Below are 17,949 nucleotides of genomic sequence, written 5' to 3' on the forward strand. Positions count from 1 at the left end.
CAATAAACAATGGGGCGGTGACCTTGGCTGTCGACCCGTTCTCGTATTTCGTATAGGAAACAGAAGGAAAGTGGAAAGGCATTGGTCACATTAACTGATTTGGAATCCTGCAATGCAGGGGCTGGGTGCTGAGTATTAAACTCTTGCATGCACCTCTGAGGGCACTGACATTATTGCCATATCTACACGTAGTAAAATCAAATCACTGTTATTCAAACATGTCCATACTTAGAAACAGAAACTTACAAGGGATTACAGAAATGGAAAGCTGAAGGAAAAATGAAGGGGAGAATTTGGAGAAAGGTGCGCATAAAAGGGTCGAGGTAAAGAAGAAAGGGGAATCACCAATTCTCTGACTCTCTACATCTGGTTACAAGTTTAAAAAGGAAAAAAGGTCACCTCATTTTAAGTATAGTCACAAGTTTTCATAATAACTTACACTCATATTTTATTAATTGCCTATCCTCTGGAGCTTATTAGTCAATAGCCAAACTTTAAAATTTAGAGATCTTCACCATTGAAGCAAAGAATTGAAGGAGGGTTAATTTTAGACCGATATATATATTTTTTTCCTCACAGAAAGCTAACTAACAATAACAACAGTAACGAAGCAAAGTGGTACTCTAGATTTTCAGGTCACAACAACCTCTGAGCTTGCTTGATTACAATAATCCATTAAAAAATTAATGGTTGAAGCTTAAAACACGGAGATCCTTGTGACGTTGTATTTGGTCAGAATGAGGATCCATCGAGCAACGAAGGATCGAAATACATAAAGACAGCTTTTGATGTGTAACTTTACAATGTCCTCAAAGATTTATTCGCGTGTTTTTCAAAATTCGGGGAAATGAGTTGAATAAAGTGAGACCATGCAAAAAAGAGGTAATGCAAAATATTCATTTTTCAAGTAAGCATGAACTTAAATATTAAATCATTTTCAATAGCCAATCAATAGAATAGGAAAATAAAGACGAGGCCCATTATCATGGATATGGGGAAGGGCGAAATTAGTCATATCGTGTATTACTAAAAAAAAATACTTCGTAATAGAACCCGTATTTCTTACTAGGCAGCTTATTCCTGCATCCCAACAAATTTCTTCTGGCATTATACCAAAGCTTTCAGAAATTTTTATCCGAAATAGGACAGTTATGAGTGTCTTCTGGAAAAAGTTTTCCGGAATTGATTTAATGAATTTTGGAAAGTAAAATCGGAAATTGATGGGATGTAGGAAGAAGCTGCCTCTTACTAACTACTTCGTTAGTCAGATTTTGAAATATCTGCAATTAGATAAATGGGGACTATAGCTATTTTGAAATTATTGAAATATTCGTTGAACACTATATGAAACAGAAGAATCAAAGGTGAACCGAGACAAACAACGATGCCAGCTATCAAAACAGAAGAATATTGTGTGAATGAAATAGAAACAAAGTGATCCGGAGCTTGTGAAAAAAAAAATACAATAAAAATTAAAGATGTTTGATTGAGGGAAAATGAATAGCTATAATGGAGGAAATCAATACTATGAAATCCCACCTCATTTCCACTATTCCATTCAACCAAATAATCATCACTGTGTTTCTACTTATCCTACTTGCCTGCTACCAAACAGGATACAACAATGAATAGCTATAACATTCCGTTCAGGCTTCACGGCAATAGTGATAGGCTTAATCGAACCAATTACTTAGATTAAATATGTCAAGAGATTATTAGCTAATTATTTTAACCAGGAAACAATATAAATAATGATAAACGCGAGAAAATAACGGTAACTGTAGAACTTTTATGTCGCCAACATGAAGTAGCACTTGGATCAATTCCATTCTGAACATGTAATGATCCCATCTGAACAATTCGACTCTGAACATGTAATATTAACATCTATTCCTCTATTATTCAAAAAGTTCACATCATTAAAAATACAAATAGTAGTAGTTAGATTTTGATCTATTCAGCTAGCTAACCTGATCACAAAACTGTAGATAAATATTTAGTATTTTATCAGCCAATGAACCGGATCTAACACCGAACTAAGAGAGACCTGTACAGTAACCAGCTGAATTTGAACCTTCTGAAACAGATTCCAGATTAATTGAACGCTGACAACGGCAAGAGCAAAGGGAAAATGACAAAAAAATATGTATTTGACTGCACTCTTCAATCAAGCTAAATCATTCGGTGTAGTAATTAGGCAGTCCCTCACAAAGGAATCAGTCGAATTTGTTTGACTGAGGTCTTGCAACTTGCTTCTGAAAGGGAACAAAGCAGTTGGAGCCTCCATCCAAGAAAATAGAGTCAGTAGGGTAGAGCACATTAATGTACAATTTAAGTTTCAAAAAAAGACAAGCATTTTATTTGGAGCTTGCATCTGCTTCTTACCGTTAATGTTTAGCTTAATTCCGAATAAGCTCGTGTTGTGAACAAATTAACTAGATAGTATCTCGGGATAGAAATATTCAAGCAATAACTTATATTTGATACTATTACAATTAAAAAATCTTTAATTTAGGGGTAAGCGAACCATATTAACATCCAAAAGTTAGAAATCAGTTAAGTGCTATGAACATCTTACATGAAAAATTCTCATGCTTCAAGTAACTATCAACGACAACTCCAAAAACAACATATTTGCCAAAAATAAAGGCTTATTATCATTTTCACCATATTAAAATTGCAAGCTATCAGCTATATATTATTGAGAATGAAGAATGATATTAAAAAAATTAATAAATAGAGCTCAAGCCTCAAGAAAATCACGCAGTTCATGCAAAAGCAATAAATATCAACAGAATACCAGCATGTACAGAAGTATTTGAACCCCAACAATAAATAAGATTTTAATTCTAACCTACATGTTGTACAATAAAACACTAGCAAGCAAAATATCAAATTTCTGTAGTTAGAATTGTACCTGCATCAGTGTAACGAAAAAGATGCAGATTTCAACTACTTCCATGGCTGTGACAAAGAAACTACGGGAGTTGATGCTTCAAATCCTTTTTTTCCATGTATAGCAGATTTCAGCACATTATATTGCTCAGTCACAGAATCGTACAGGGCTTTTGTGAAAACGTCCTTAGCCTACGCAGAAAACCCACACCGTATCATTCAAGTTAAAATAAAAGAACCTTCCAGATATTGAATTTCATGTATCAAAGCACTACCAAGTGCAGATAACTACAATCGAATAATAATAAGTGAACACGAGAAGTGAACCCAAGGATACATAATACTGACTTTGTTTACATATCCTTTAGCTTCAGATAGAATCATTCAGTGCTCATCGTATTACAAAAAACTACACTCAACCAGATAATATTGTAGGTGTCTTGTGCATCCCCAGAATACATTGACACACAAGAGTTCCACAAGTCAGGAGGGTAGGAAGCCTATAGATTCACATGACTCATTATACTATTTTGTAATGCCATATAACAACTTACACATTAGTACCTCTCTCTATCACAGTACCCATCATTACATCCCATTCTCTTTCTTTTTTGTAAAATTTGTCATACAAAAAGCATTTCTTAAAGAAAAATAGAACTTCATAAATCATTTCATGTTGTATCCCATTCTTAAGCAGTCACATCTTCTCAGTTTGAATTAAAAAAAAATTAAAAGTGAATTCTCCGAAGAAAACTACAAAAACAAATGACAATAAATTTAGTTCAGTACAAGTCATCAAACTCACCTTTTCAGGATTTTCACAAGTAGCAGTGGCTTGAGAAAAGCTTATCGCTGGAGCCACTGATATGCCAGCCCCATGAAAGGATATAATTCTTTTCTCCCCAATTTCTTTCTCGACCTGCAAAATTATATAGTTGCAGTAAAAGATAAAACATTAGGATAGACTCTCAAAGACAGGAAAACCATACCTTCAGTGGAGGGGGCATTATATCATGGCATAATATCGCCAAAGGATATACATGACCTGGTGGACCTGAATGTTCAACAAGTCTTCGCATATTGTCTACCGAAGAAATATCAAAGGGTGCCTGAATATTAATATGCCAAAACATCAACAAAATGGTAATGTAAATATTATGGAGCTGAAAATTGTGCAATATTTTTATTTAGAACGAATGACACTGACACATCTTAAGGTCATCATTCTACGTGACTGCATTCACAAAATAGGATATTTGGATATATATATATATATATATATATATATATATATATAGATACCCTATACTTGTGACCCCTTCTATAAATACCCCACAAGCACCAAGCAAGTATTGGATATTGGATACTGTCCTTCAAACTTAGCTTCCTATGTTTAAATCAATTTCTCTTACATAGAATGAAGGACAGATTACATGCAGACCAGCACAAGGCTATAACAACTTCAAAGAAGTACAGTTATAACATATAACACAAGTGAAATAATCCATGGCCCAAAAAATCAATATTTGAGCAAACTGAATATTAAGCCGGAAATCAGGATTTCATTTCTAGCCACCCCTCCAAAAAAAAAAAAAAAATCTATAGCCCAACAAGTGGAATAAGTTTTCACTGTAGAATCAAACACGATCAGATAGCATCTCATTATTTTCAAAAATAAAATTCACAAAGCAACCTTTGCAAACAATTGATGGTGCTTAAATAGAGCACTATATCTGACTCACATCCTGCTTGCCTCCAAACAAGATATGCCTTCTTGTAAATAAGATAAACGCCTACCACTTAATCCTTTTCTAAGAATATACTCTAATAGCATATAACAGAATAACCATAAAGAACAAGAGTTGCAGTACCCTTCTGGAAGTGTACAAGATTGTAGCACTAAATGTCAATACAAACTTTTCAATAGTCACATATAAGAGAAGGAAATAAAGTAAAAACTCAAACTTATCATACAAGTTAAAATTCAAATTGTGCATTTCAATCTTATTAGATGTTTGTCGCTTAGCTTCTTTTAAAGTTGACATACATAAGTCAACTGTCATCTGTAAGAGGAATTTGATTTGTTTCAACTTTATTTTCTTTTCCTCTAAATGCTTGTTATGAAGTTTATCCAATCTGTTCCACTAGTCAATGTCAAAAGCTATATTTGTGTAAATGAAGGTTGACTAAAATAAAATTGTGCCACACATTTTATATTTTACTTTAACAAGAGGGTGAATATACCGGCACCCATTCTCTGGTCTGGGCTTCTGGGCGATCCCTACCACCACTAGGGGCAATCCAGACTATCTGTGAACCATTCCTGTACCAAAAGGCAAAGATGATGGACATTTGACCAATCAATAACCATTACATACCAAGAATACTATCTAAAGTAAACATGCCCACTGCTTTTACTTCCTCTTTCCTTTATGATCTGAAAACGGAACTCAATTTGATGCATTAAGGTCTGAAAAAAGTGTACCAGGGGAATTGACTAATAAGCACGCACTATAATTGATATGCTCTGCATAAAGTGTACTGGGGCATTGGATAATAATTAAGAAACCCTAATTAATGTCTCTAATTATTCATAAGGAAAACAAGTAACAAGGTAATTGGGTTCAAATTTTTAAAACTAAATACTTCTATGATAAATGTCTTCTATTTTTCTTCCCTTAATCAGTACCTTAAGGCCAATTGTTAGTTTTTCCTAAATAGAAGCATCCATTTCTCCATAAACCAAGGGATATACCTTAAAAGCATAGCCATTTCCTTCAGAGCTCGTATGTTTGCAGTTCTTTTCATCTCTACAAGTGCTGGATCATCAAGCATGTGCTTTTTAGAGTAAACACAAATGAGATTCCTATTAAAACGAAAGTATAAGTAAAATGTTTCAGAATTCAACTTCGTTTATAGAAGGAAATATAACATCACAAATCTATAATTCAATAAACAGAAGAACAAAAATAAACCTGCCAATACTGAATGGTTTGGACAGAGGATCAGTTATAACTCTATCTCCTGCAACATAGGTCTGTGGAACAAATGACATAATTCAATTACTTCAAGGATTATAAATATGTACAGCCCGTGCCGCAAAATAACCAGACAATAAATATGATGCAAACTGTACCAGGTTTTCAGCTATATATGGGAGTCGTGCTTCAAGAAGCAATGCAATGACAGCTGGATCAGCTTCAGTTTGATGATTTGACATCAAGATGATGTTGTGTCCCTGCAGTAATTTTTTAATTCTTTCATGATTTTCACCCACGTCTATGAAAATGTTAACATAGGGCAAACATACATAGGAACCCACAAATCAGAATCAAGTTTGGCATTACATGTAAAGTACAGGACAATTCTTTAAGGCCGTATATATCTGATACACAGGTAAAAAGCAGTACTTACAAGAAAAATTATATGGATACAGCAGAAGCATTAGAAACATCAACTTAGTATCTAACTTCTACTAGAATAGTAGGACAATCTTATGATGATGCTATCGATTTTATGGTATAATAGTAATGCAGATTCACAATTAAGAATAGTTCATGCTACAATAATGAAACTAACATAAAGAGCAAAGGGAAATGGAAAAACATCACGGTCAATTCCCACAATCTTGATCTAAGATTTAAACTTAAGACTTTTACATATCTAATAAACATAAACTCCTTATAGGTTACATGCTTTATGCATAGATACCGACATATGGGTTAAGATAGAAGTAATAAAGGAGAAATACTGGACTTTAGGTCACTACCCTCACCCTACTTGGTGATATAAGGTTATTACTAATTCTACCATACTTAACAGTAAATAATCCCTCAATATGAAGAAAGCATATTAAAAATTGGCACCTGCTTAAGTTTCTCTTCCATTTCAATGAAAAGGGGCATGTTGCCAACATAAGAATTTCTGCAACAAAAATATCACCTTTAAGAATAGCTACGAGGTGCAGGCAAATGGAATAGACATTGTCTTGATACAAGCTTATTATATATGGGCCTTTAAGTGCCATGAATATAAATGGGATATAGAGATTGCTACACCCAGGGATTACACATCGGGAAGTGTTTTAGATAGCTATTAGTAGTATACAGTTCTATGAAAATGCAACAGAGAAGCCTATTTCTGAAGTAATTGGCATGGTTCCAAACCTTTAAATTAACATCTGCAGGAAAGGGAATTTTTAATTCATTTAAACCAAAAGCTCTTCTCTAGATACAACTAGGAAGAATCAAATTAACTACCAGATAACACGAGAAATAAAATCATATGAGGAGAGTCACGGCTGAACAACAGTAATGTTGCCTGTTCTGTATGCATCACCAATTCATAGTAAACCTCCTTTTGAGGGCACATAGAAAACTGAGAAGGATGGCCAGTAACAATGCATAGAATGCTGCAAAGGCACAGCTCCAATTAAGAAAAGGGTTTTTCAATCTTATTTTATCATTTCTATTCTATGGTCAACCACGCATAACGTCCAAAATAATCACAACCATAATTACATACCGGTAGTAGGCATCCCATTCCACTTTGTCATAAACTTGTTTGTATCAAGACCCGACACAGATGAATTAGTTTGTCTATTAACAGCCTATGCAGATTTTTCTAAAGAAAAAATATACACTCATAAAAGTTGAAAAAGTGAAGCAGAATTTTTTAAAGATTGGGAGAGATTAAAACCTTCAGCCTTCTTGCTCTATATACTATAGTTTGATAGCTCAAACCACACAGGATTAGACACACATTGTGTTGCGTTCTGCTTACAAGCTTTATCAATCAAAATATTAACTTACATTTATTTATATGCATAAGATTGTTCGCTCTTTTTATTTCAACAACAATCACTGTATTATGGGATTTCATTAACCACCAAGCCAAAATTCACAGAGATCAAAGGGCTGTCGACTATTGGAAGGTGCAGACAGAAGAATTCATACAAGATATGCCTTAATCATGTGTACATTGTATTTGTAGTTTGTACACCATTAGAAGAAACCTAAAAATCATCATAACTGCATTGCTATTGTTCTTGATACCATTAGCTTCAACAACATGCATAAACACATTGAGACTTAAATTTCCAATAGGGCCTGTACATACACACTGCACGTTAACTTCTCCTCCCCTCAAAAAAATAAAAAATAAAAAAATAAAAAATAAAAAATAAAAAATATATATATATATATATATATATATATATATATATATATATATATATATATATATATATATATATATAATCCCTTCGTTATGGACCCTCCCTGCATATACCACCTTTTAGATTTCCTAATACATTTCTCACAAATTCTTCAGAACCTACCTTATTGTAGACATAAACTTGCTAAAAATACAAGGACGGATGATCAACAATAAAATGTACGGACAAACAAATTTGATTTCAACTAAACAGTATAAAGAGAAACTATTGCTAGTAAACTCACTTGAAATCAACTAAAGGACGGATGTAATTCTGCCCAAACACGTAGTAGTCAAAAGGCTCTCTCTTTGCCTTGTGGTGTGGTTGAAAAACAAAAGGATCCTGTTAAAGATCAATGATGTTCAGTGAATGAGAACTAATAACATGAAACAATATCAAACTAACTCTGCAGCATTAGTCAAAAAGCTATGACAAATTCGTAAATAAAAATTCCCATTGTGGAAACAATAAACATGGTATTTTCCAGAAGTCATTCCTACCGTCACATCCAAAAATACTCGATCTAATAAAGCAATCATATTTGACAGTACAATCTCATTTGCCTTGGGATCTCCACTTTGGATAACCTGAAATGCATAGAACACAAAAGGAAATGCGTGTATGTTATTTGACTCTTTCAAATGCAAAAATGATAAAAAGAGAATTAGTATAAAAAACTAAGGCTAACCAACCCATTTTCGATATTCTAAACAATACCCACCCCAAGGCTAGTAAGATACAGGTACCAATTAAAACATGAAAAAGACAGATTTTATTTGTCGAAGCACAAACATGGGTGCAAGATCTCAAATAACTAGATTGCTTGCGTTTGGAATAACCATGAATTGTTATTGGAATTGATAATCAAGTAATCAACATTTCACCAACAACGTATGAAACCATCATTAATACAGCAACAAAAAGAGTACCAAACACCAAAATTATAATAAACTGCGTCAATGCATGAATCAAAGAAACAACGATAGATGTCAGTGACGATAGGCAATAATATGCTTGAAGGACATGATTTTTGAAGTTCAGTTTCATTGTTAATTATGAGTGAACTAATATCTGTTCCCACACCACAGATATTAGAGAAGGTTCATATGACAGTACAGGGTGCACGTGAATATATAAACATACTGCATTTTTATAGTTATTGTACACTTCTTGCATTCCTGCAGCAACATTGGCAGGCAGAGATCCAGCTTCTACTTCTTTCTTGATTCCAGCAAAAACGTCTGCAAAATAAACAGTGAATGTGGTATAAAGGAAAACCAATTTTAGGATTAGAAAAAAACAACAGAAATTAATTAAAATGATTTAATTCAGGGATTCCCAGAGCATCTTAATCCAAAATTTCCTCATGAAATAATGGACATGTTCAAACTTGATGGACTGTTACGAACAAGAAGTTGCAGCTCAACCCAATTCATATAAAAAAAATGATGATAAACATCCGAAAAACAATATTTGCTACTTCTCATTCGAGGCAGAATACATTTCTCTTTAGAAAAGCAATAGTTAGGTGAACAAACCCTTGCTACTGAACACAGACTGATCATTAGAGTCCCCTATTGCTCAACTCTATAACTTTCATTATCTCCTTTCTCAAATCTCCACAACAAATAAATAGGACAAGACTCAAAACACCACCCGCACATTAAAAACTAAAATAAAATAAAATAAAATAAAACAATAAATTAATGGAAACATTCGCATGTTCATCACCTAACCAAACAGTCCATTAGAAGAAAAAAACAGATAGAATAAATTACTCAAGCCACCAATTTAACGCTATTTATTTCCAACAACCAAAACACAAACCTCAATTAGCACCTAAAAACATAAAAAGGATAAAAATAAAATAATAGAAAAACCTCACACACAATCACTGTCTCCTCAGATAAGCCTCCAAACTTCCTAGCCGCGCTTTCTCGATCCATTTCAATTTTGAACTCAACATTTAAACAATAAGCAAATAGAAACAAAATTCGAGCGAAGCCGCAGTGAGCATCCTCCACAAGGAAAATAAACTAACGCAAAAGAAATCGAAGAGGCTGGCTATAAAGATAGATATATAGAGAAGAAACGAAGTGCGAAGGTAGGAAATAAAATAAATAAATAAATAAAAGGAAAGAGGAGACGTGAAGTGAACCTTGCTCGCTCCGAGCGTTGAGAAAGGTTCGGGAAGAGACGGAGGCGGACATGTTAGTGTGAGAATGTTTGGCGGAAACGAGAGAGCTGTCTTTAGGAGTGACGGAGGAGCAGGAAGGCGATGGCGCAGTGGAAGATCGCAGAGAGATGGAGGAGGAGGAAGAGGAGGAGGTGGAGGAGGAGGAAGCGGTTGAAGAGAGAAGCGGAACCCTAGGAGTTGTAGGCGTAGGTAAGAATGTGGTTGGCGGCGTGGAGAGGAGGAACATAGTTTTGTTGGAGAGGCGGAAGAAGGGAGGGAAGGCGTGTGCCACACAGTAAGCTGAAGAACCGGTCATGCTCATTCTTCAAAGATCAAACCCGAAAGAGAGGGTGAGAGAGAGAGAGATAGGATCCGTTCGTATGTGGTGAGTGCGAGCGTGGGATTGGCGGGCACACGTGCTTTTCGTCTCCCTGGGACCCACGCGCCACTCTGCGACCAGTGACACGTGGACCTTCTCCAACGGAACCGATACTTGAACGGATAAAACTGAACTCTCTCTTCAAAGCCAATTACCAAGTCTTTTAATTATTAATAATTACAATTTTCTATTTCTAGAAATTATGATAAAAATGCATGAGGAGTTGTGTAAAATATTATCATGCTTCTGTTGAATATTCTTTGTTGGATTAGTATGGTTTATATTTCTCTACGCTTTAAGCCGAGCGCCGTACATGTCGCTTTCGCTTTCTTGAGTATATCATTCTTCCATTGAATTCCAACATATAGTTTTTTCTCCCCATTTTTTAGTTTGACAAATTTGTATGTTGACATAATCAAAAATCACTTCTGTGAGATTTCTAAAGTAATTACCATAGATGTGTGTTGATTTATCATTACATTACGTTGATAATGCTGACTATTTCCTTTACATGTTTTATCTGGTTATTACTTATAATGAATTAAAAAACGTATCACTTTAAAAATCGATTATTTAATAAATAAAATGGTGCTATTATTAATCTATCTATTCCCATAAGATTCTATATTGGCGATCCTTTACATCCCTCTCTATCCATCCACGCTCTCTCCTACAAACACAATCAAAACAACTTCCATCCTTCCACATCCATCTATCTACCATGGATTCCTTGATCCAAACATAAGCAAATGAAGCGAAGAGACTCTTAACATCAATTTATAACCACAGTTGTATATGCAAAGTCTAAATTACTATTATAGCTAAATTAAATACGTACAGGAGCAATTATAGCATAAAAAAGTCTAATAACTATTATTATTTTTTGTATAAATTTTTTCGATAAGTATTATGCCCTTATGGTGATAATATATCTTTTAGATGAGTTGTTATCCGTTAGTTTTTGTTTGGAAAGAGATTTTTTTGGAAAGTTAATATAAAATGGTTTTCCTGCAAGTTGGTGCTTTCCCTATCTTAATTTGTTCTATGCTATGTTTTGCCATATTTGATACCAAAAACGATTACGAGTGTTTGAAATCAGAAAAAGGAAAAGAAAAAAAAAAAAAAGAGTGACTGCAGTATTTTTTTTTCAACTTTTTTATTCATACATCACTATAGAAAAAAACTCATGCATTAAGTAATAGAAATATCATCGTCATATGAAAGATGCATCAAGTTCATTCGCAATGACGCGAGAAGAGATGTTATATATTGTGGTAGGAAGGGACAAAACGACAGCAAAAAGGATGTATGTAGATAAATTTTGTTTTGGTTGAGGAAGTGAATATTTTAGCACTTAATAACGAGGAGTTATATGCAACGTAAACGTCAGGAAATGTCACTTTATACCATGATAACAGTTTGGAGACACTTTTAATAACAGCATGAAGAAGATGTAAGTATTCTTTTATGTTCAAAAATAGTAATTCTTTTAAAAGGAATATGGATGACAAACCGCATATTATATATATATATATATAGTAGTTTTATATTTTGTAAAAACGATTTAAGTTTGTCTTTTTTGCTTTTAAAAACACTAAATGTTCACACTAGTAAAAAGTGAATGAACAGTTCAATTATTAATTATATAACAAACTCAGGTCAATTGATTTGGCAACGTAAGGTTTATTGATGTGAAAATGTTAAAAGTTAAATTTATTAAGTAAAAGGAAAGTGTTAAGGTTCATGGAAGTTCTTTCCTAAATTGAGCAAAACCATTGTGGCGAATAACCCTAATTTGGTAAAATCGGTTTCAATTTGGTGTGAGAGCTCATTCGTTCTTCATCAACCACAAATTCTCCATTACCTGCAGCAAACCCTAAATCTCTAAATTACATAAATCATAATTCCTCAATTTGCAGAAACCCTAAATCATCAACCATGAGAACCCCTAAATTCACGAACCATTGTTCTCCTTCAACCTTCGAGCAGCATTAATCTCATACAACCACCCTCTTCCACCACGAAATCACACAGTGACAAAACCCCTAAATTGTGCCACCACCATCATTGACTACTTACAACAACAAATAAACCTACAAATTCAAACACAGAGGAACCCTAACCACTATCACGCCTCCTATTTGTGATTCAACTTGCGAGAAACCACAAAAAGCAGAAAATTCCATTGTTCAAAATGTAGAAAACCCAAATCTCTTAAATGGAACCACCCAGAAACAAAGAAAATTACCACGTCAATTGGACTTATATTGTCACATTTTGCAAAACTGGACAAGTCATTGACTTTCGGCTTAGATGGACAGTACAGTGTTCGTTTTTACAAAATATGGGAGTATTATAAACTTTTGAAAAATTGGAACATCACTTTAAACACACCTAAAGAAACTAAGGATCAAAGTTGGTATTAATATATATATATATATATATATATATATATATATATATATATATATATATATATATATATATATTATGGGTGTGTTTTGTAGTTGAAATTACAATATAATGAAATTTTTTATTGTCACTTATTTCAAATTAGAGAAGTTAAAGATTTTAGAGGTTATTGATTTTATTTGTTTACATTGGGGGATGAATTTGAGAGAAAGTAAATGGAATTATTTGAAGAGATAAAAGAGGAGATTCTGGTATGTTTTACTTTTTGTAGGATTAAGAGATGAAAGTGAATGGGTTTGAAGAAAAAATTTGTAAGATTTATTTTAGACTTTACAAATAAATAAATAAAATTATAATAAATAAGATTAAAAGATTACACATTTGTCCTTGTGATTAAAAGTAATATAAATTAACGAATTTTTGGATTGAAATTAATTTAAAAGAAGATGTTGATGATTAGTTTTTAAATTAAAAGTTACTATTTGCAATATTGGTATTAAAAAAATCCTTTAATATATTAATTTAAAAATAAATGTTCAAATTAAATTAGAATAAAATTTTAACAATTATGGCCCTGGAATTTTATTACACGCATGGTTGCTTTTCAGTACACTCATGTACTAAAAACAAAAACAAAGGTCTTCTTTGAAATTATGATAATGGATGCATAATTATTTCATAAAACCATAGAAACGCGATACTTATTTACTCACACGTCTATTCTTCTATGCGCGGATTGTGAATTCATTACACCACACAGATAAGCGCTCCATTCACATATAAATTCTTTAAAGTGAACAAAACATCTCTAGCTAATCCGTCTCCTCCTACAATATTCGCTTGGATGTAAACATGTTAAAGAATCCATTCCCTACGGGAAATTGCTTTATGCACCCTCCAACTTGCTACCTGAACCTCTACAAGATTGGTATTATATGTTTTGCCCCTTGGAGATTTATTTGAAACGGACTCTTCCTTTATTTCTCTAAACTTGTAAACCTTTGTATCATTCTCCTTCTATAATCTTACAGTTCCTTGGAAAGCTATTAAATTCTCTACGTTTTAATTTTCTCATTTGTTTCAATTTATTTGTTTTTCTTTCAAATATTGTTATTGTACACTTTTAAATATGCTTATGCAAATTGTTTTCCTTTTCACCGCCACTTTGGTGTCGACACGTATCAGAGCCCAAATTTTACAGGAAAATATAGTAGTTTTTATTTACTGTTGAAAGACAATCCAATTCGGTTTCTAATGAAAATATTTATGATAAATTTAGGCATAAACGATACTAAAACTACAATGGTTGTTCACTTTAAGTTCTTTCGGTTTGAGATTTGTATCATGGCAAAAGTTTCCCTGCTATCGATTTTGTTTCAACAAGAGCTAATTTATTCAGTTTAGAGAAAGCTTGACTTATTTTACTATATGTCAAACAGTCCCAAAACTGGTAGTCTATTTAAGGAGGAAGACGCCAAAACTATATTTAAAGTGGAGCTGGCTAACCCGGTTCAAGATTGCTTTGCCTTTCTTGTCGCCCGTGAAGTTGACAAATCAATAACTTTTGTGTACAGATGAAACAATTCACAAAATTCATTGATGACAACAGCCTGATGATACTCAGGCTAGACTGACACCTACAAAATATTTTTTGCGATCTCCACATCTCATCAACGAGAATCAATAGGGAAATATAAAGTTGGCGAAGGCAATGGTGGAATTGACACATTAAAGAAACCGTGGGAGCAAACAAAAGGTTAGGTGAAGGACAGAAGAACTGATGAATTGCTCAGTAATGTGTCATAAATCCTGGTTCATGGTGCCACATGCAACTTATTGTTTTCATATTCATACCAGTATATCATGCCGCGGGGTAATAACACAACACAGTTTTTCGTCTGCTCTTTCTCGTGGCCTTGCCATCAGCTGCAATGTATCTCACCCTTTAGATCCTTTATTCCTTGGTGTCCCGTCATGCCTGAAAATTTGCCCTCACAAAAAATGTATAGATTCGTTGTGATTGAGAAAGACAGGCAGTGTTTTGGGTAGTATTCAGATTTAGATTTCCATGAGAATAATAACTTCTGTAACTCACCATTCAAAAGTAGCTTAAATTTCAAAATAAGAAAAAGATCTCTATTATCAGAACAGAGACCCCAGAATGGGGGAATCAACAAAATCCTAAAGCAGTTAGTTGGAAGTTACTGTCTATAAATACTATTACAAAAGTCTGGGTATATTGCTATTACTTTTTATTATCCAAGAGTTCAATCAAAACCAACAACAGCCATATGAACCAAAATTAACCAAGGAAGTTCATGATCACCAAATGAAGCACCAAATTACAGAGAACAAAATCTGCAAAAGCTCGCTCAGGTGCAAGATCCTGCAGTACGATGAAAAGTCAAATACATGTAAGAACATATTAAGTGAACACATAAACACACAAATATGAATTAATTTCATTCTTGTTTTGATTTGCCGTGTTAAAGATGTAGAGTCTAAGTTTAAAACTACATCAGTTAACCAGATTGTTGAAAGATAACATGACAAATAAAAGAAACCTAACCAAAAAAAATCTTATGGGTTGAAACTTGCAAGGTAATTGAAGGTTCTCAATTATAATATATCAATTCAAAGATAAAAATAGACAAGACAAGAAATCTTACCTTGAATTCCTTATTCTCTTTATTCACTTGGATCCTGAGACAAACTGGTCCACAATGAAGGGGGAAGACAATGATCAGAAAGAAGACAACAAGATTTATACATATGTTTGTAGCAGGTATATAAGTCCCATGCTGTGCACATGTATCTTAGTAGACTCAGAGGGCCATAGTGTACCAAAATGTGTTTGTGTGTGTAAATATTCATAAAAGCTACCCTGCAAATTTAGACCTGGAACACTTACCAGCAAGAACAGCAGTTCCAACACAAGAAAGCACTCCTGATAGGAAGGAGTTAAAAGGAAATGATCCCACCAAAGCTATGTAAACTACCTGTTCACAAACAAAATGTAAGAATTTAGTTTTTGACACATGCAATTTAACATAAGCCCACAAAACAACTTGAACCCTCATCAAAAAGATTAATTTCATCGCTACATTATTCTTGTAAAAGCTAGAAGGAGCAAGAACATCCAATAAAGAAACAGGATTACAAAGTCCTGGAGGCATTTCCTGGATCCACACGCGTGTGCAGTTTCACCAGAACATCTAAGGCATAAGCTAGCTTATTGCAACCCTCCTCTCTAAGGTCATAATAGGAGGGATTTGTGATTGCACATTAGAGACCCTTATTCAAGGCAATCAAATTCTGCTTCTATTTCCAGTAAACAGATATCAGAGGCTAATAGAATAGCAACATCAATCCTTGAGCTTTGATTATTAAGAGAAGAATGTATCTTCCATTAAACAAATTCTGCTTCTATATCCAGTAAACACAGATCGGTGGCTAATCAAATACCAAAATTATTCCCTGAGGTTTCATTATTAAGAAAAGGAGAAATATGCCATCAAGCAGGAGCATAAATGGCTATATATATATATATATATATATATATATATAGTAATATAAAAAAAAAACAGTGCCAACGACCTCACATATCAATGGATAATAATACTTAGACAACATTTTTTTTGACAACATTTGAACATCATCTGCGTGTCATTCTGTGATTGGTCCAAAATTACTTCACAATCAATAATAAAAATAATCATAAATACCACTACGTAGATAATGTTCAAATGTTGTTGTAAAAAAAAATGTTATCTAAGTATCATTATCCCATATCAATAGCCCAAAAATATTTGTTTACCCGGATCAGGCACGTTTTATTCCCTTCAATTCTTATTATTTTCAAAACTGGTTTCTAAAGAATTCCACACTACTCAGCGATCAATTTCCCATCCAAAATCTAAATTAAAAAGCTGCTCTCAAAACAAGCGTTCTGAAAACCACAAAACAGAAACAGCTGGGAGATGTTTTGTCATTCTCTTCCTCTGATGACTTCAGTGCTTTGTTCAAGTGAATGAGAGGTGAAAACAGCGAACATGTTTGTTCCTTGATTACATTTCAAATAAACCAGAAAACCGAAATGTAATCAAGGAACAAACATTTCAAATGTGCTCAGGAACAATTAAATTTTAGAAAACAGTAAACGAACAAGGCCTAGATCTTCTGAATTCAAATATATATTTTTTCAAATACCAAGGTGGCGTGGCCAATAACAGCGTAAAACTCAAATCCATGAAGTCAAATAAAAAGCATACTGATCTGGAGCTAAATTTGACATTCAAATGAGCGGAATTGGATAAGCAAATGTTAATATAAAAAGGATAAAAAGACAAATGCAGTGAACGTAGTGGAAAGTACCTGGATGAGAGCGGTGAAAACAGCGAACATGACATAGAGGTCAATGATCTGAAAGAAAGAGCAAAATTGGGGTTGGAAAAAAGGGAAAAAAGAGTGTAGAGATTAATTGAATGAATGAAGAAGGAAAGAGAGGAACCTTGAGATTCGTAGGAGTTGCAGCATACGCAGACCAAAGAGCGCGGAAAAGGTCTTGTGCATCCTTGCTGCTAGACCTCGCCATTCTCTCAGATCTTCGCGATTTGGCAATGCACAACAAAAACCCTCCTCTTCTCTAAACTCCAAACTTCAACGCAGACTACTCTGAAGTCGTCTCTGCCAAATCACTTCCCAAAATTTCCATTTTTTAGGTCTCTTGGGCTTAGGCCCTACCCACTTCAAAAAAAAAAAAAAACCACAAAAAATTAGCTGAAGAATTTTTATTTGAACTTATTTATATTTTTAAAAATTATAAAAAAAATAAAGAAAAAGCCAACTAAAATAACGACGCTATAATAATTT

General features: G+C 33.7%; 2 protein-coding genes across 2 annotated transcripts; both read right to left on the minus strand.

Annotated features, from left to right (window-relative positions):
- Positions 1-1,769: 1,769 nt before the first annotated feature.
- Positions 1,770-10,738, minus strand: LOC106777818 (glycerol-3-phosphate acyltransferase, chloroplastic). The gene is made up of 13 exons (XM_014665589.2): positions 10,269-10,738; positions 9,254-9,351; positions 8,611-8,697; positions 8,355-8,452; positions 6,762-6,819; positions 6,032-6,133; positions 5,871-5,932; positions 5,651-5,761; positions 5,140-5,218; positions 3,885-4,004; positions 3,701-3,814; positions 2,918-3,087; positions 1,770-2,281 (listed from the first exon to the last, which is right to left on the minus strand). The coding sequence occupies exons 1-12, from the start codon at positions 10,606-10,608 to the stop codon at positions 2,953-2,955; spliced, it is 1,404 nt and encodes a 467-aa protein (XP_014521075.1). The 5' UTR covers positions 10,609-10,738; the 3' UTR covers positions 1,770-2,281; positions 2,918-2,952.
- A 4,421-nt stretch (positions 10,739-15,159) lies between these two features.
- Positions 15,160-17,778, minus strand: LOC106776982 (dolichyl-diphosphooligosaccharide--protein glycosyltransferase subunit DAD1). Its single transcript, XM_014664470.2, has 5 exons — positions 17,588-17,778; positions 17,452-17,499; positions 15,989-16,076; positions 15,747-15,790; positions 15,160-15,463 (listed from the first exon to the last, which is right to left on the minus strand). The coding sequence occupies exons 1-5, from the start codon at positions 17,669-17,671 to the stop codon at positions 15,380-15,382; spliced, it is 348 nt and encodes a 115-aa protein (XP_014519956.1). The 5' UTR covers positions 17,672-17,778; the 3' UTR covers positions 15,160-15,379.
- Between the last annotated feature and the right edge of the window lie 171 nt (positions 17,779-17,949).

Source organism: Vigna radiata, chromosome 11, assembly GCF_000741045.1.
Source record: "Vigna radiata var. radiata cultivar VC1973A chromosome 11, Vradiata_ver6, whole genome shotgun sequence".
Classification (NCBI taxonomy): Eukaryota; Viridiplantae; Streptophyta; class Magnoliopsida; order Fabales; family Fabaceae; genus Vigna; species Vigna radiata.